General features: G+C 41.3%; 1 protein-coding gene across 1 annotated transcript in view; it reads right to left on the reverse strand.

The window, feature by feature from the left end:
• The window catches only part of HERC2 (HECT and RLD domain containing E3 ubiquitin protein ligase 2), a 145,828-nt gene that overhangs the window by 115,523 nt on the left and 10,445 nt on the right, over positions 1-19,860 (reverse strand). Inside the window, exon 3 of the mRNA XM_008587915.1 lies at positions 1,541-1,655. Within this exon, the coding sequence (XP_008586137.1) occupies positions 1,541-1,655 (115 nt within the window). The remainder of the gene's footprint in view (positions 1-1,540; positions 1,656-19,860) is intronic.

A 19,860-nucleotide genomic window follows, 5' to 3' on the forward strand; every position in this document is an offset into this window, starting at 1 on the left:
CGACAGGGAGGGCGGCCGCTCACTGGCGGGGGGAGGTGCGGGAGCAACAGCGGGGGTTGCGATCCCGTTGCCGGTCCCGGTCCGGTATGGGCGCGACACTGAGGGCTGCGATCCGTTGCCGGTCACGAAAAAAGACAAAAAGGAAAAAAAAAAGAACTGACAAAGTTGATCAATAAGAAAAAGTGCAAACCCTTTTACTCCCAGACTGGGCTTCCTCTCTGTGGCTGTGGCAAACCAGCCCTGGAAAAGTCACCACTCAAAAACATTATGCAGACTGAGGAAAGCCAGACACAAAAGAGCACACATGACAACATGATTCTATTTCCATGATGTTCTAAAACAGACAAAGCCAATCAAGGGTGAGAGAGGAGTCGGTGGTTACTCAGGCGGTGGGAGCAACCATGGACTGGCAAGGAGAGAGTCAAGGGAACCTCCTGACTGGGAGCAATGTTGATAAGGATTTAGTTTACACAGGTTACATCTGTCAAAACTTGTAGAATGGTAAACTGAAAATACACATATTTCATCGTGCATAAATTTTACCTTAAAGAAAAAACTGAAACTGAACTCAAGTTAATAATATGCACAAAGTCAAAAGGAGCCAGGTGAGACTGAATGATGGAGGGACAGAAGGATGTGGAGCTGGGAGCCCTGTGAAAAACAAGTGGAGCCAGACACTGGTGGCAAGACCTAGGGGTGAAGTGCAGCCGCTTGCTGTAATACATCTTTCGGTTACTCTGTGTATGTGTGGAAATTTTCAAATAAATATCAGAAAAAGTAGGGAAAACTTTGCTAGATGTTGTAACTGAAAAGATACACTAATAATTTCTCCCACAGATTTTTAAGTGGATACTATCCTGATTCATCCCACAAAGAGAAAAAAAAAACTTTCTGAAGCAGTAGCTCTATCTATTTGGATGACTTTCAACTGTGGGACAAACAAGCCTCAGCAGCAGGTCTCCCCTGGGCTTTTCAGGTTCAACATGGATGGGTGGGCACAGGCACCTGCTTCCGTCTACAGACTGAGTGGGGACTCTGACACAAAGTCAAGAACAACCAAGCGATAGAGGGTTGTGTTTTCACAACCACACACATAAGTGAGACTGTTCACTGGTATTTTTTTGCAGGCCAAAAGCTTTCAAAAAGTGTTTTATACACTCCCCCCAAAAAAGTCATATAGGAAATATTCAGGAATAATTATTCCCACTCAATCTTATAATAATCAAGATTTATAGTTAGCCAAAGCAAGAAATATTTCAAAACTTAAATGAAGAAATAATAATGAGTTTCTACCAGAGAAGACCACCACATATGCAGCAACGTGGTTTTACAATGAAAATGCCTTCAATTCACATAAAACAATGAATTCCAGGCAGCTTGTAATATTAACTATCATTTTAGACAACAGTCACCAAAGTGAAAAACAAAATTTCAAAGAGTTATGCTCAAACCCCGTCTCTATATCACATTATAAAATTTCTACAAAATGCAATTAATAATGGTCTTTACAAAATGAAAATTACTAGTTAAAGGTCCTTACCTTTTCTAGGAGTAAGCTCTCCATTCTGGGTTAATTCTGTCCCAGTATATACAATTTCTCCATCTTTAACCATTTCATTCCACAGACCACAAAGTCCATCTCTTGTGAATGCAAGCTGGCAATGATAAATAAGATAAACTTACAGAATGTTCATATTCACATTGCAATTCTTAAAGAATGGTATGGGGGAAAAATCTCATTTCCCTTTATTTACTCAATCATTTAATAATAAATCAATTATTTATTTATTCAATAAATCAATGATTGAATAAATCAGTGACTTATTCAACATTTAACAAAAATGATCCAAGAAATGTAGCTAAGTGAAAAAGGCACAATGCATAATAGTGCATACTACACCAACTTATGTGTAAGGTACAAAAAACTCTGAAAGATAAACCAAAAGCAAGTAACAATGATTACCTATGGACAGGAACCAATGAAAGCAAGATTGTGAGTGCCCTTATATATCTTTACTTCTAAAAGATATAAATGAACCAACTATATCACTGAAGCTAAAATCTAAATAAATGAAATCAATTAAAAAAAAAAAAAACGATAGGGCCGGCCCGGTGGCGCACTCGGTAGAGTGCAGCGCTTGGGAGCGCGGCGGCGCTCCCACCGAGGGTTCGGATCCCATATAGAGACCGGTCCGCTCACTGGTTGAGCGCGGTGTGGGTGAGACACCGAGGGTTGCGATCCCGTTACCGGTCACAAAAAAAGACAAAAAGGAAAAAAAAAAAAAAAACGATAGATGGTTTTCATCTTCAAAGTTTAAAATTAAATTAAAAAAAAGCAAAACCTGGAACTGATAACAAGCAAATTGCCTACATGTATCAAAAAGAAAGCTATTTCAAGGGATTTTTAAACTATATCTCAATAGTGGAAGAAAACCTTAAACTATTCATTGACCTTACTGACAATCATAATATTGATATTATAATTTTTAAAATATTGCATGTTTGTTATATAATAAAGCAATGTTAAGATGATAAAACATGTTTATGATAAAGTACATTGTTACTAGAAACTACAATTTTAATTGTAAAAGAGAGAAAATGAAAGAAATTTGTTTTTTTTTTTGTCTTTTGTCTTTTTCCGTGTCCAGCAACGGATCGCAACCCTCAGTGTTGCCCCCGTACCGGACCGGGGACCGGCAACGGGATTGCAACCCTCGGTGTTGCCCCCGCGCCTCGCTCAGCCAGTGAGTGGGAACCGGTCTGTATGTGGGATCCGAACCCTCGGGCGGGAGCGCCGCCGCGCTTCCCAAGCGGCGCACTATCCAGTGCGCCACCGGGCCGGCCCAAGAAATTTTAAAAACCAATTTGAATTGAAAATCTCACTGTGAACTTTATTTTTTAATATATTTGCTTGCTCTATCTTTGGAACGGACCCAGAATCAATGGCAATCTGACAGCAATTAGTATGCCTTGCACCCAGATATTGGTCTCTAAGTTCCTTTTCCCACTAAAAGAAACCAAGGGTCTTGGGGAAAAAAAAGGCTGATTCAAGCAAGGGCCAGGGCAAACAAGGTAAGCTTAGAATATCTCATTTTCTCAAAAAAAAGAAAAGAAAAAAGCCTGATGGGGACTCCTAACCAAATTTAGAACACTTTTGAGCCTCAAAATACATACCTGTAACTGACTACAAAAGTAAATAAAAATACATGAGTCGCTAGTGATATTCAAAGAAAAACCCAAAACACCCTAACTCGTCAGCATCTGTGAGCCAGAAAAGGCTTCCCAGAGCTAACAGCCAGCACAGGGCCAGTTGAAACGGGGCATTTCAGACACCTGGAGAAGGAATCCATTCTGAAAACTGCAGGCAAAATGGAAACCCTTTTCTCTGACACAAAAGACATTTTAAATTAAGAGACACATTAGCCACGGCCCTTTCTCTGTGTGCAAGTTTACAAACTCTTTCCTTCTCATGCTCTGGTAGGCACCACCCTCATGAAGCATCCACCATTTCTAGTCTCAGCTTCTTTAATACGGAGCAAGAATTGAAGGACACTGTGAGCAATCTCAGTACAGAATTCTTCTAGACTTTTAAGACTTCTTCTTCAGTCCTTTATAGTTCTCTCTCACCTAATCTGTGCAAGTACATTTTTACTATCTCACTTTTATACAAATTATCTGTAGTAGGCAAAACACTAAGATAGCTTCAAGATTCTGAGTCCCTGGTGTACAAATACCCTGTGTAATTTCCTCCCCCTGAGTGTCAGCAGACCTGTAAATAGGATGGAACTAGGTTTTGTTTGTTCTATGACAAAGATGAAAGGATTCTGCACATGTAATTAAGGTTCCAAGTCACTTGCTTTCTAGTTAATCAAAAGGAAGTTTATCCTGGGGGCCTAGTTAATCAGGTGAAAGCCCTTTATTTTTTTTTTTTTTTGTCTTTTTGTCTTTTTCCATGTCCGGCAACGGATCGCAACCCTCAGTGTCGCCCCCGCACCGGACCGGGGACCGGCAATGGGATCGCAACCCTCGGCGCTGCCCCCGCGCCCCGCCCAGCCAGCAAGCAGGAACCGGTCTGTATGTGGGATCCGAACCCTCGGGCGGGAGCGCCGCCACACCTCCCAAGCGGCGCACCCATCCAGTGCACCACCGGGCCGGCCCCAGGTGAAAGCCCTTTAAAGAGAGACCAGGCAATCCCAAAGAAGTGCTCTCCTGTGGGCCTTGAAGAAGCAAGCAGCTAGGCTGTGAACTGCCTATGGAGAAGGGCAGCCTCCATGAGCCAACAGCTGCAGTCCCACAACGAACCCAATCAGGTCAACAAGGACCCTGAACTCCAAATGAGAGTGTGGCCCGGGCAACACCTTGACTGCAGCCTTGTGAAACCAAAAGCAAAGGGCTCAGCTACATACATGGCCAGACTCCTGACCCACAGAAACTGTAAGAGTATAAATGTGTGTTGTTTTAAGCTGCTAAATTTGTGGTTAGTGGCTTGTTCCATAGAGACAGGAAACCAATTCAGCATCCAACTTAGTTTTCATGGAAGCAACAGCTTTCTCTCAGCACTCCTATTTAATCTGGGACCGAAACATATGACTCTTGGTAAAAGTACAACCTGGCAGCGGGAGAGGTAAACTCCTTCCTAAAAAGTGAGCTGTGAGCTTTAATGAGGGAATGGACAGGCTTGGCTCACTGATCATTCAGTAGGAGAGCAGCTAAGACCAGTGCTGGGGTTCAGTGTAGTCCCCACCACAGGCACACAAGGCTAGAAGGCAACAGTGGCCAGACATCACAGCCCCACGTGTGTTGTGCTCCAGGAGATACACACTACCTGTAGGCTCTCGAGAGACCAAATGACCTATACCTAAAAGTCATAACAGGGCTTCCGGTCAAGACAGTGGAATATGTGGAGGATACCAACACTAATAAAGCAAATGTATTTCACAGGGCCTAACACAGAGAAATGCTAAGCTTAGGAAAGACAGAAAACTTTTCCAGGACTAAAGTCTCTGTTGTAGATTTAAAAAATTGTAACACAGCAAAAATGCTGACTCTAAGGGCAGATGTCCTTGGTGCAGCTAAAGCTCATGATGGGAAAGTAGATTATCTCACTGTTCTTTTTGTAACCACCTATGTTCCTTTTCTGTAACTTTCTTGCCTGGAGAATAAAAACAGAGACAAAACCTGATTCAGGGTTATTTCCTAGGAATTCTTCTCTCTTGAAGAAATTGTTTCTGGGAATTAGCCCCTTCCGAGCCACTCACTACTCTGGAGAAATGCGCTTTGAGTAATCCTTTGCACCTGTCACCCTGGGAGAGGTGACAAATGGTGCCCCTTGTGAGGCATTTATGACTCCGCAGATCAGAGACCAACCTGCCAAGACTTGGAAACTAAAGGATGCCTGACATATACATATATATTTATGCATCCCAGCAAGGGAAGTCCCAATAAGGGAAATGCATCCCGGTAAGGGAATCACAGGCGGCTCTAGATTAGCGGTGCATGCCTGCAGCAGCTCAAGTCCAGTCTTTTCAGCTCAAAGGTTGTTTCTTTTTCTTTCACTTTTAAAATATGAGAACTTCCCTGTCTAAAGAGGAGATTCAACATAAATTACAACTCCAATGTCTCCTTAAAGCAGCCAGCTGTAAAGTAACTAAACGGCAGCTTGTAAAACTGTTAGTGGTTATTAAACAACAATGTCCTTGGTACCACAAGGAAGGAAGCCTTGACATAAAACTTTGAAAACTAATTGGTCACTGGTTAATTTATATTATGGGTCTCGTCAAGGCTTCCCACCTAACAGTTTGGAATCTATGTCAAGTCGCTATGAGACCTATTCTACCTTAACAAAAAACAAAGACATGTTTGTGTCACCGAAAAGGATAAAACTTAATCTTTGCCAGTAACTGAAAGAACTTTAAATTGGACAAACTAAAGTAAGAGAAGTTAATATTTCTTTACAACATTAGTTTTGTTTGAGCATGTTTTCTTTTCTTAACTGCGTGTGCTTCTCTTCTTTGCCAGGGACTCTGAGGCTTTATGAGAAACACAACCCTGGCCCCAATCGGACCTCCTTTTGGGTCTGCTGCCTTTCTCTTGAAACCCCAAAAGTCTATTGGCCTTATCTCTATCTGCTCTTTGGCTCAGCCTTATGCTCTGTAACCCATTTGAAAAACAAAAAAACTAAACTAAAATCAACCTGTTTTGTTACTTTATTTTCTCTAAAACAGGGTGAGGCCTCACAGATAAATTTTGACATTTTTTAAAAAAGAAACAATTTAAATCTGACTGTCCTTTTATACTAGTGAGTTTTCTATTTTATCTGTCTATTCATATCTACATATATATGTACATAAATGTAAGTCATGTCTTACATGTTCATGTGTTCATGTCTATATGTGTGTTTGTATTGTCTGCACGGTACCAAATTGGCTTATAATTAATGCATGTTCATTAAATAAATAAGTATACTTTTCAAGTTCACATGACTTTAATTTTCTAAAGTCTTGATAAAATAAATGTTTTCAAAATTTGACTTAAACCTTTTGCCTAAATTTGCCTTTGCATCAATATATTTTGTGGTATGTTTGGCATTTGTTTAATTTTTGTTTAAGGACTAAAAGCTATAAAAGAACAGTATGCTGTGTTTCTCCCAAAGCCCTCCATATGCCTTGTTGTTAGCTTGCGTTTGGTTTACTAAGCAAACAGGATTATATATGTCTCTGCTAGAGGCTTTTAAGTTACAAAACCAAGCTATAACAAAATGATCTCTAATTATGAAATTTTTACATAAATGAGGCTAATTTAATATTATTGATGAGAAAGGAATCAGTATGTAAAATAAGAGATGTGAAAAGAAAAAAGGCTATGGATGTAAGATGTACTTGTGGTTAGAAAGGCTAAAAGGAAAAAAAATATTTTTTTATAAAAAGGTACCTGGTACAATGTATCTTGTCCTAGAATAAAACAACTGGCTAATTACAAAGTAGGACAAAATGAAAAGTCTAAAGCATGTCATTGAAAGTCTGAGTAAGTCATAATAATGTTACGTGAAAGGTAAATTTATGAAAAAAATTTGTGTGATTAAGTTAGCTATAATCTAAAGGGAATTAGTTGTCTTTCTAAAGACTGAACTTTGAGATTAAAAAAGACTCTGAAGGGGCTGGCCCCGTGGCTCACTTGGGAGAGTGCGGCGCTGGTAGTGCCAAGGCCTCGGGTTCAGATCCTATATAGGGATGGCCAGTTTGCTCGCTGGCTGAGCGTGGCGCAGACAACACCATGCTGAGGGTTGCAATCCCCTTACCAGTCAGAAAAAAAAAAAAAAAAGACTCTGAAACAACTGTATTTCCCCTATGTTAGAACATGGTTTTCTTACGTATAGATCAGATCTTTAATAAAACTGTAAAAGTTTTGATATTTATCTAAAGGCATCTGCAATCAAATTCATGGAAAAGACTCTGACAAGTACTCTTGAACACAAGTTTCAAATAACTGTAACATCAATGGACAGAATAAAAGTTTTTCAAAGCTCTAAAAATCTAATGAGTTTATAGAACTACTAATTAAGATCAAGCAAAGCAAAAATTAATTACATGAAGTTAAATAACCGATAAAAATGTTTTGCGACTTTCACAGTTGTTTCTTTACTTAAATGTTTTGTTTTCCAGATTTAAAAAAAAAAAAAAATAGAACTTTGTCTCTAAGCTATCTAAAACTCACAGCAATTGGGTAAAATGTACTTTATAAACAAAAATGGAAATATTTGGGGTTTTTTTCTTTTGATTCCTCCAAAACTTGAAAACTGTTTATGAGTAATCTTCTGATTTTTATGGCAATATGGTTATTTAAATAAATGTAATAAGAATTTGCTCTCTCTTTATAACTAGGTACAATTGGAAAGATAGTTAAAAAATAGCATGTCTCGGGCCGGCCCGGTGTCACACTCGGTAGAGGGCGGCACTCCCGCCGAGGGTTCGGATCCCATATAGAGACCGGTCCGCTCACTCTTTGAGTGCGGTGCAGGCGTGACACCGAGGGTTGCGATCCCGTTACCGGTCATGAAAAAAGACAAAAAGGGAAAAAAAAAAAATAGCATGTCTCTTCTAAGTTCCTCACCCCTCTACATGATGCCCTAATTTGGCCTAACTGCTGCTTCACCTTTCCCACTGATGTGGGACATGACAACCTGGGAATGAGCCTTGCCAGTGCTGAGGGATCAGTACAAAGAAAAGTGAAACCTTTTCAATCAGAAAATTGATCATCAATGCTTTTATGAGGAATGCTTTGATCAAAAAATAATATCTTGTCTACAAAAGCAGTTCTCTAAAGTTTCACAGCCTTAAAGGGGGTGCTCATAACTTGGATGAGACATCCTGTTCCTAAACAAAGGATTCGTAATTGATCAAAAAATTTTACAAAGAATAGATGCTTTGGAAACAGCGGTGCCCTGGATGGGTGAACACCAACAACCTCTCTAGACTCAAAATCAACTTAATTGTGATGCCAGATATTGTTACATGTGCATAATGCTGTTCCTTTTATTTCCTCCACCTTGTGGGAAGATGTACAAAGATTATTACATGGAAGAGAACCCCATTCCAGAGTTTCAACAACCGGCAATAACACCCCAATTCACACCACCAGGAATGATGCCGATGCAACAGCCCTGAGAGATGATGACATCATCAGTACCCACCTGGGATAAATTTAAAAGACTTGCCATGCTAAAATGATACTAACTTTGCTTTAACAAAATGTTTTTGTCTTAACTGTGAAACCTTGATCTGTAGCTTTTGCCTTTTCTTTTAATTAAATAAGTAAACAAGGAGGATATGTGGAGGATACCAACATTAATAAAGTAAATGTATTTCACAGGGCCTAACACACAGAAATGCTAAGCTTGGGAAAGACAGAAAACTTTCCCAGGACTAAAGTCTCTGTTTTAGATAAAAAATTGTACCAGCAAAAATGCTGGCTCTAAGGGCAGATGTCCTTGGTACAGCTAAACCTCACAATGGGGAAGTACAATGATTATCTCATTGTTCTTTTCGTAACCACCTATGTTCCTTTTCTGTAACTTTCTTGCCTGGAGAATAAAAACAGAGACAAAAACTGATTCAGGGTTATTTCCTAGGAATTCTCTCTTGAAGAAATTGGTCCTGGGAATTAACCCCTCCCGTACCTCTCACTGCTCTGGAGAAATGGGCTTTGAGTAATCCTTTGCGTCTCCATCATCCTGGGAGAGGTGACAGAATAGACAGTCCCCAGCATAACTCTCTCCCACAAATCAACCAATTTACAACTACAAAAGAGCAACAACAGCCAAGCTGGGACCACTAGAGGTCACGGGAAGAGGAGGAGAGACCTACAGAGTGCATGAAAGCAGGAAAAGCTTCAATGAAAGAAAAAAACGTTCTGACCATTTTGAATCCCAACCGCTTCCAGGCTGGAACTGCTGAGCACATGGAGCAGGAGTTGGCAAAAGCCACAGCTATACCCTTTGGATGAAGTTACTTGGAGGCAGCAGGGGAGAAGAGGGACTTGGTGGCCAATAGGCCAGCAAGACCACTAATAGAGTTTCTATGGACCCACATAGAAGCAAGGAGCCACAACAACTGGAGAAAAAGGAGCCACTCAGAGGCTGGTGAGTCATCACAAGGGACCAGAGCACAGCCTATCCCATGGGAAGTGTTTGGAGCACAGGTGGTGGGGGATACCGGGCCACCGGGGGAACACTGGGTCATGGCATGGACAGCTGATCTGCCCCCCAATCAGTGTAGGACCACTCAGAGGAAACTGGTCAGGAATATAGAACTGTATGATGTGCAGTTTGCTGAAAAGACTCAGGCCCAGACCAGAGTTTCTACGCAACCCAGGTGCACCAGATCTCACGAGACCAGAAGTACCTATGAAGTCAATCATTAAAACTTGAGCTGTACAAAAAGCCCTCCCCAGGGAATCAGCAGCAAAGCAACAATTTAGCTCAACCACAGAGCTCACATACTGGTCCCCACAGGAAGTTCCCCCATTTTAGAAGTAAGCAAAGGACAACAAATTAGTTCCAGCACAGAGTTCAAATGGTGGGAACAGCAAAAAATCCAACACAGAACTGAAAGAAAAAACGAAGCACCCACAACCAGAGACAAAGTTTGATATTAACTAGTAAAGGTCTCATTTCACCAAAGAACACCTATAACACTTAGAAGGACTGGAAATCCCCTGGGCTACTAAGCCAGAAAGGTGAGAGGTCCAGGGGCCTTAGCCATGTCCCCTGACACACACAACCAGTCCTGAGGGTGGGGCTGAGTGCCTCAGCCACACCCCACTACACGTGCAACCAGCCCAACAATGACCCAAGCTGCAACAGGAAGCACCCCAGGCTCTCCCAAGCCAGGGCAGTGGGGGGGGGGGGGCAGCCATGCCCCCGCTAACATGTGCAACCAACCCAGAGACCACATAGCCGCAGCAAGACAGGCCTTGGGTTCCTGAGCTGGGATGGTGGGGGGCAGGGGCTTTTTCCACACACCCCTGACATATCACACCCAGCCCAGCAATGATCAAGCCACCACTGGAAGCCCCCTGGTCTCCCCTGTGGAAATGAGGCAGTTGCCCCAGGCCTCAATCCCATCCCTCCTCCTTCTTCCATCCCATTTCCTTTCCCTTTCCCCTCTCCCCCTACCTCCCAACTGCTCCACGACAACATCATAGAATGTAAAAAAATAATAATACTAAATTTAAAAATAAAGTCATAACACTATAACGCAATAGATGAAAACAAAGGAGGAAGAAACTAGAAACAGGAAATGGATTAGGAGGCCATTAGCAAGAATACGAAAAGAAAAGGATAAGAAACTAAGCCAAAATAGGGTAAGTAGAGTACTTACAATTATTTCAGTTCGAATGGGTCAGATCAGATGTGACAGGAAGAAAAGAGGCAGGGAACAGAATAGGAAAAGAATAACTTCAGTTTTAGCCATTGAGATTTGCACTAATTACTAAATTTAAATGTGGAGATCCTCCCCACCCGCCCACAATAAATATAAATCCAGATCTTAGCAGAGAGTTCACAGCTAGAGAGTCAGATCTGGGGGTTGTCAGCAAATGGGCTGTAGATGATGGCCTGGAGGAGAGGCTAACACCCAATGAGGGAAGGGGAGACATAGTCTTCGGTCCCCACTGCACTCCAGGATTGCCCAGATTGGCTGGGGTCCGTGCATCACATTTAAGTACAGACTGGGTTTGGAAATATTGGTGTTTATAGGAGCCATTTTTTTAAAAGCTGAAAGTCGAAACATTTCATGACTAAGCAGGAAGCTCTGTTTACATGAAAACAAGAATTATTACTACAGCCTATCCTTTCATCACGTGGGTAATGGGAGAGCGGAGGGTAGGGCAAAAGCTGTGTGGTGATAAGGAATCCTTTTTCGGAAGGTGGAGACTGGACAGCTGTAGGAGCTTCCTAGGAACTCACGACCCAAAGATGGAAACGAGGCATTGACTGAAGTAAGCACCAAAGTGTGGTGCTTCAGTATCATGAAGGTGCAGGGGAGGAGGGGTGGTGCTAAGGCGCTGAAGCTGTGCCAGAGGAGTCCCAAAGGAGCCAGCCTGCCCACCAGCAGAAGTGAGGCCGCAGGGACAGCACTCCAGGAGGGTGGAGTCTGAGGGTAAAGGAGGGTGGGAACAACTGGAAAACAATCATGGCACTGATGGGAACTGCTGGGCTCTTTTATCTGCCCGGAATCCTGCTGATGACTACACCAATTGTGTTGTCAGGCTCAGACCCACAGACCCTTCAAACCCATTGTACATACTGGGTTGAAGACCCCTCATGTGCCAGGCTGGGTCACCAGACCCCTCACATGCAGGCCCACACTAGGTAATTGGGAAAGATCCCAAGAGCTGCTAGCAGACAACATGAGCTCAGTCCTCAGCTTCCTCAGCAATGCCGGCAGTGGCGGCAGCAGCAGCTTACAGCAGTAGTGATGGTGGCCTCCCGGAGGGTCCTGGGGGACCTGGCAGCAACAGCTTGCAGCAACAGCCTCTAGCAACAGTAGCAGCCTCCCTGTGACACCACCACCCCCTGCCAGGACATCCCAGGGGCAGGGGTCCCTGTGGATCAGAGCTTTTTGTCCTTTATACTTAAGTCCAATAACCCAGGACACTTGGGTGTGAGTCAGACAACCCAGGAACACCTAGGTGCCCATGCACATCCACATTAGACAATAGCCAAGAAAGACCTGGGCGCATGTGCATAGTTACATCAAATGCTCAGCAAGACTCCAAACCCCTGAGGGACCCTGACCATTTATATTTCATTTTCCCTACAAAAACAGGGACTGTGAAAGAAATGAAAGTCACTTCAATTTGTAAACTGAGAGCATTCGTACAATTGTCTTTGATTAGCTTGTCTTCATTAGTAGCTAATTTACATAAAAGTTCCCAGTGGATGATAGTATAGGTTTTAAATTTTCTTCAACTTTTTTGTTTTGGCAGCTGGCTGGTACAGGGATCTGAACCCTTGACCTTGGTGTTTCAAGGCTGCACTCTAAACAAGTGAGCTAACCAGCTAGCCCCTCTTTAACGTTTTCTGGTAGAGTACCCAGATGCTTCTAATTAGCAGCAGTTGGTCTTAGGTCCCTCTTACAATTTGCTGTCACATTCTCACATCTCACCCCTCTAAGATAACATGGCAAGTAAGGGCACTTTCATTGTCAAAAGTACCCAGCAGAAGGGGTAGTAATAAGCCCATTGTTTTTGCAGGTCAGTAAACTCAAGCTCAGAGGTTTCCTTGACCAAAGATCACACAATGCCAAAGCCATCAGGAGTGGGATTTGGCAAGAGGCCTAACCCTGAGGCTTGTTCTCTTCTGGCCAATACCACATCAGACACCCACAACACATCCAGCAAGATGGCCAGCAGTAGCCACAGAGCCCTGCACAGAGATGCTACACTTTTACACCAAACAGGACTGGGCAAGCAGACTTTTAAGGTACTTATTAAAATGACTACTTCAGAACTGTATAGTTACACAACATAATCCAAAAAAGAAAAAAGAACAAATGAATAATTGGCATTTTGTTTAATTTTTAAGTTAAAAAATGTTTATTTTTCATACCTGTAAAATTTTCCTGAAATATACTCTGTTCAAATATTTGCAGATGACGGGTTTTTCAGTCAAGGTGGCAGAATTGACGGTTCCCAGTGTCGACCACTCTCACAAAGTGACCAACTTGCAACTATTAAAAAGTATCAACAGGAGACAAGAGATCTGCACCAGAACAAGCAAGAGCCACATGCCACGAGATCCCAGTCCAGGCCAGTGTCCACCTCCCAGAGAGGCCTGAGAGTCTTGGGGCCCACAGGCCCTGAGATAGCCATGCCAGAAAAGGCAGGCATGGTGGGAACTTCAGACCAGGTCGGTCCCTGCCGCTTACAGACACTTAAGAGCCTTGGGGCCGATAGGCCCCATGTGAGCCGTGCCGAAAAAGGCAGGTGAAGTGGGACCTTCAGCCCAGGTTGGTCCCTACCATTTGGAGAGTCTTAAGAGCCTCAGGGCCCACACGCCCTGAGACAGCCATGCTGGAATAGACAGACGTCACAGGACACCCAGGCCAGGCTATTCCTGCTGCCCAGAATTGGCAGTCCCTCCAGGATCCAAGCCAGACATAAGGGTAAAACAAGTGGACTGTGAGACCCCCTGCCACAATGACAAAACACCAAAGGAAAGATATCAGAAATATGAAAAATCAAGAAAGTACATCATCACCAAAGGAAAACCATAACTCTCAAGCTCTAGATACTACAGAACTGGAAGACCTTGAAATGACTGACAAGAAATATCAAGCACCAATTCTAAGGAAACTAAATGAGATACAAGAAAACTCAGACAACACAATGGGAAAAAATATGCAGAATCTGAAAGAAGAAATGTACAAAGAAATCAATGCCTTGAAAAAGAATGTAGCAGAGCTTGTGGAGCTAAAGGATTCATTCAACAAAATAAAAAACACAACAGAGAGTCTAATCAGCAGACTAGAAGAAGAAGAAGACAGAATTTCTGACCTTGAAGATAGGCTGTCTGAATTAAAGCAGGCAGACCAGAAAAAAGAATTTTAAAAATTGAAGAAAATCTAAGAGAGATAGCGGACAGCCTTAAATGCTCAAATATCCAAATCATGAGCATTCCAGAATGGGAGAAAAAAGGAAAAGGCATTGAAAACACATTCAATGAAATAATGGCAGAAAACTTCCCAGGTTTAGGGAAAGTCACAGATCTCCAGATTCATGAGGCCCAAAGATCCCCTAACATATTCAACCAAAAAATGGCCTCTCTAAGACATGTGATAATCAAACTGGCAAAACTCAAAGACAAAGAAAGAATCTTAAAACCTGCAAGAGAGAAGCAGCAAGTCACCCATAAGGGAGCCCCAATCAGAATAACATCAGACTTTTCATCAGAAACCCTAAAAGCCAGAAAAGAATGGGATGATATATTTAAAATACTGAAGGACAAAAATTGCCAGCCAAGAATGCTTTACCCAGCAAGACTATCCTTCCGAAATGAAGGTCAGATAGTACATTTCTCAGGCAAACAAAAAACCAAAGGAGTTCACTGCCACATGACCAGCCTTACAAGATATCCTCAAGGAAGAACTGGGTTTGATACCTCATAAACAACAATCACTGCAATGAATACTCAAGAAAGAACAAAACCTACCAGCAAAACAAAAATGCTAATAATAAAGAAAAATCATAGTTTATCTACCAAACCAAGAAACCAACAAATACAGAAGACAAACAGAAAATTTGAAAGAAAGGAACAAAAAGTACTTAAGACATCTAAAGAAAATCAATAAAATACTAGGAGAAAGTCAACACCTTTCAATAATAGCTTTAAACGTAAAGGTATTAAATTCCCCACACAAAAGACACAGACTGACTGGATTAAAAAGATGGGCCCGGGCCGGCCCGGTGGTGCACTGGAGAGTGCGCCGCTTGAGAGCGCGGCGGCGCTCCCGCCGAGGGTTCGGATCCCATGTGGAGACCGGTTCCCGCTCACTGGTTGAGCGCGGTGCGGGCGCAACACCGAGGGTGGCAATCCGGTTGCCGGTCCCCGGTACGGGCGCGACACCGAGGGTTGCAAGCCCATTACTGGTCAAAAAAAAAAGACAAAAAGGAAAAAAAAAAAAAGATGGGCCCAACAATATGCTGTCTTCAGGAGACTCACCTGACCTATAAAGACACACATAGACTGAGAGTGAAAGGGTGGAAAAAGATATATGATGCAAATAGAAATGAAAAATGAGCTGGAGTAGCTATTCTCATATCAGATAAAATAGACTTTAAAGCAAAAACCATAAAAAGAGATAAAGAAGGTCAATATATAACGATAAAAGGACCTATCCATCAAGAAGACATGACAATGGGGCTGGACCGGTGGCGCACTGGATAGTGCGCCGCTTGGGAAGCGCGGCGGCGCTCCCGCCCGAGGGTTTGGATCCCACATACAGACCGGTTCCCGCTCACTGGCTGGGCGAGGCGCGGGAGCAACACCGAGGGTTGCGGTCCCGTTGCCGATCCCGGTCCGGTGCGGGGGCGACACTGAGGGTTGCAATCCGTTGCCAGACACGGAAAAAAGACAAAAAAAAAAAAAAAAAAAAAGAAGAAGACATGACAATCATAAATATATACTCACCTAATGTCAAAGAAGCCAGATTTAGAAAGCAAACACTATTAGATCAAAAGGAGATAGACACTAACACCATAATAGCAGGGGACCTGAACACCCCATTCTCAACACTGGACAGATCATCTAGGCAAAAAATCAATAGAGAAACACAAGATCTAAATAATACTTTAGGGGCCAGCCCGTGGCTCATTCGGGAGAGTGTGGTGCTGATAACACCAAGGCCACGGGTTCGGATCCCATATAACGATGGCTAGTTAGCTCACTGGGAGAGCATGGTGCTGACAACACCAAGTCAAGGGTTAAGATCCCCTTACCGGTCATCTTTTAAAAAAAATAAATTAAATAAATAAATAAATAATACTTTAGACCATCTGGACTTGGCAGATATCTACAGAACATTCCACCCAACAACATCAGAATATTCATTCTTCTCATCAGCATATGGAACATTCTCCAGGATAGACCACGTGTTAGGTCACAAAGCAAGTCTCAACAAATTCAAAAAACTTGGAATTATTCCATGTATTTTTTCTGACCACAATGAATTAAAATTAGAAATCAATAACAAACAAAACTCTGGAAACTATAACAAACACATGGAAATTAAACAACAGTCTATTTGATGACATATGAGTCCAAGAAAAAATTAAACAAGAAATCAAAAAACTTCTTGAAACTAATGAAAATAATAACACATCATAACAAACCCTGTGGGACACTGCAAAAGAGCAGTACTAAGGGGGAAATTTATCACATTAAATGCTTACTTCAGAAGAATGGAAAGATGGCAAATAAACAACCTAACGCTTAAAGATCTAGAAAAACAAGAACAATCCAAATCCAAAGTTAGCAGACGGAAAGAAATCATTAAGATCAGAGCAGAACTAAATGAAATAGAAACCCAAAAAACAATACAAAAGATCAATGAAACAAAAAGTTGGTTTTTTGAAAAGATAAAGTCAACAAACCTTTAGCAAGGCTAACTAAGAAAAACAGAAGACCCAAATAACAAAAATTAGAAATAAAACAGGTGATATGACAACTGACACCTCAAAAATACAAGAAATCATTAGAGACTACTAAACGCAACTATATGCCAACAAATTTGAAAATTTGGAGGAAATGGATAAATTTCTGGACACATACAAACTTCTAAAACTAAAACAAGAAGATATAAAAAATCTGAACAGACCGATAACAATAAAAGAGACTGAAGCTGTTATCAGAAGGCTCCCAACAAAGAAAAGCCCAGGACCAGACGGGTTCACTGCAGAGTTCTACCAAACCTTCAAAGAGGAACTGATACCAATTCTCTACAAGCTGTTCCAAAAGACTGAAATAAAGGCCATTCTCCCAAACTCACTCTATGAGGCAAACATCATCCGGATACCAAAACCAGACAAAGATACATCAAAAATAGAAATCTACAGGCCAATATTCTTGATGAACATAGATGCAAAAATCCTCAACAAAATACTATCTAACAGAATACAGCAACACATACACAAAATTATACACCATGATCAAGTAGGATTCATCCCAGGGACGCAAGGTTGGTTCAACACACACAAGTCAATAAATGTGATCCACTACATCAATAAAAGCAAAGACAAAAACTATGTGATCATCTCTACAGACGCTGAAAAAGCATTTGACAAAATTCAACATTTTTTCATTATAAAGACTCTTTACAAGTTAGGTATAGATGGAAAGTATCTCAACACAATTAAAGCCATATATGATAAACCCACTGCCAATATCATCCTGAACATCCTTAAGAACAGGAACTAGACAAGGATGCCCACTCTCACCATTACTATTCAACATAGTGTTGAAAGTACTAGCCAGAGCAAATAGAGAAGAGAAGGAAATAAAGGGAGTCCAGACTGGAAAAGATAAAGTCAAACTGTCCCTGTTTGCAGATGACATGACCCTATACACTGAACAGCCTACAAAAAAACTCCTAGAGTTGATAAATGATTTCAGCAAAGTTGCAGGATACAAAATCAACACACAAAAATCAGTAGTATTTCTATACTCCAACAGTGAACATGCAGAAATAGAAATCAAGAAAGCTAGCCCATTTACAATACCCACCAAAAAAATAAAATACTTAGGAATAAAGTTAACCGAGGATGTGAAAAATCTCTACGAAGAGAACTACAAACCACTGTTGAGAGAAATTAAAGAGGACACAAGATGGCAAGATATCCCATGCTCTTGGACTGGAAGAATTAACATTGTGAAAATGTCCGTATTACCCAAAGTGATCTACAGATTCAATGCAATCCCCATCAAAATTCCAATGACATTTTTCTTAGAAATGGAAAAGACTATCCAGACATTTATATGGAATAACAAAAGACCACTCATAGCCAAAGCCATCCTGAACAAAAAAATAAAGCTGGAGGCATAACACTAACTGACTTTGAACTATATTACAAAGCTTTAATAATCACAACAGCATGATACTGATATAAAAATAGGCACATGGATCAATGGAACAGAATAGAGAAACCAAAAATCAACCCATGAATCTACAACCATCTGATCTTTGACAAAGATAGCAAGTCCACACACTGGGGAAGAGACAGCCTCTTCAACAAATGGTGCTGGGAAAACTGGATATTCACATGTAGGAGAATCAAACTAGACCTGTACCTCTCACCATATACCAAAATCAACTCAAAATGGATTAAAGAATTAAATATACATCCTGAAACAATAAAAGTCCTTATAGAAAACATAGGGGAAACACTCCAGGAAGTAGGAGTAGGTACAGACTTCATGAACAGGACCCCAAAAGCATAGGCAACTAAAGGTAAAATAAACAAATGGGATTATATCAAACTAAAAAGCTTCTGCACAGCAAAAGAAACAATCAACAGAGCGAAAAGACAACCAACAGAGCTGGAGAAAATATTTGCAAAATATACATCAGACAAAGGATTAATATCTAGAATATCCAAGGAACTCAAAACAACTCTACAGCAAAAAACCAAATAACTCAATTTAAAAATGGGCAAAGGAGCTGAACAGGCATTTCTCAAAGGAAGATATACGAATGGCCAACAGACACATGAAAAAATGCTCAACATCACTCAGCATCCCGGAAATGCAAATCAAGACCACTTTAATATACCATCTCACTCCAGTCAGGATGGCTAATATCCAAAAGACTGAGAATGATAAGTGCTGGAGAGGTTGCAGAGAAAAGGAACTCTTATACACTGTTGGTGGAGCTGAAAAATGGTGCAGCCTTTATGGAAAATGGTATGCAGGTTCCTCAAACAATTACAGATAGATCTACCATATGACCCAGCTACTCCACTGCTGGGAATATACCCAGATGAATGGAAATCATCATGCTGAAGGGATAGCTGTACTCCAATGTTTACTGCAGCACTATTTACAATAGCCAAGAGTTGGAACCAGCCCAAATGTCCATTATCAGATGAGTGGATAAGAAAACTGTGGTATATTTACACAATGGAATTCTACTCTGCTATAAAAAAGAATGAAATACTACCATTTGCAACAACATGGATGGACTTAGAGAAAATTATATTAAGTGAAACAAGTCAGGCACAGAAAGAAAAATACCACATGTTCTCACTTATTTGTGGGAACTAAAAATAAATAAATAAACACACAAACAAACGGGGGTGGGGGAAGAAGACAGAACAATCACAACAATTCCTTGAACTTTTTAAGACAAGTGAGCAGATATGATCTAGTGGGGGAGGGGAGAGAGGGAGGGAGGAAGAATGGATAAAAGGTCATGAAAATCGACTACAATGTATATTGAGAAGTTAAAATAAAATAAAGACTATCATGCTTAAAACATCATCCTTCATTGCTTACAGAACCCAGTCTCCATTATCAGATACAATAAACTCTTTAAGATATGAAAAACAAACAAACAAACAAATATTTGCAGATGACTAAAGTAAAGGTATATGGCTTTTTTTGTTAGTCCTACAGAAAAACACTAAGCACCTACTGAACACACAGGACAACATACCAATTCCAAAAACTTTTAAGAACAGTTTTTTAGAACAATTGAAAGTCCACACAGAAACATAAAGGACATCTGTCTGAAGACATCAAAAAGCCAACAAGGGGGCCGGCCCTGTGGCTCACTCGGGAGAGTGCAGTGCTGATAACACCAAGGCCAA

The sequence above is a fragment of the Galeopterus variegatus genome, unplaced genomic scaffold, assembly GCF_000696425.1.
Source record: "Galeopterus variegatus unplaced genomic scaffold, G_variegatus-3.0.2 Scaffold4590, whole genome shotgun sequence".
NCBI classification, from domain to species: domain Eukaryota; kingdom Metazoa; phylum Chordata; class Mammalia; order Dermoptera; family Cynocephalidae; genus Galeopterus; species Galeopterus variegatus.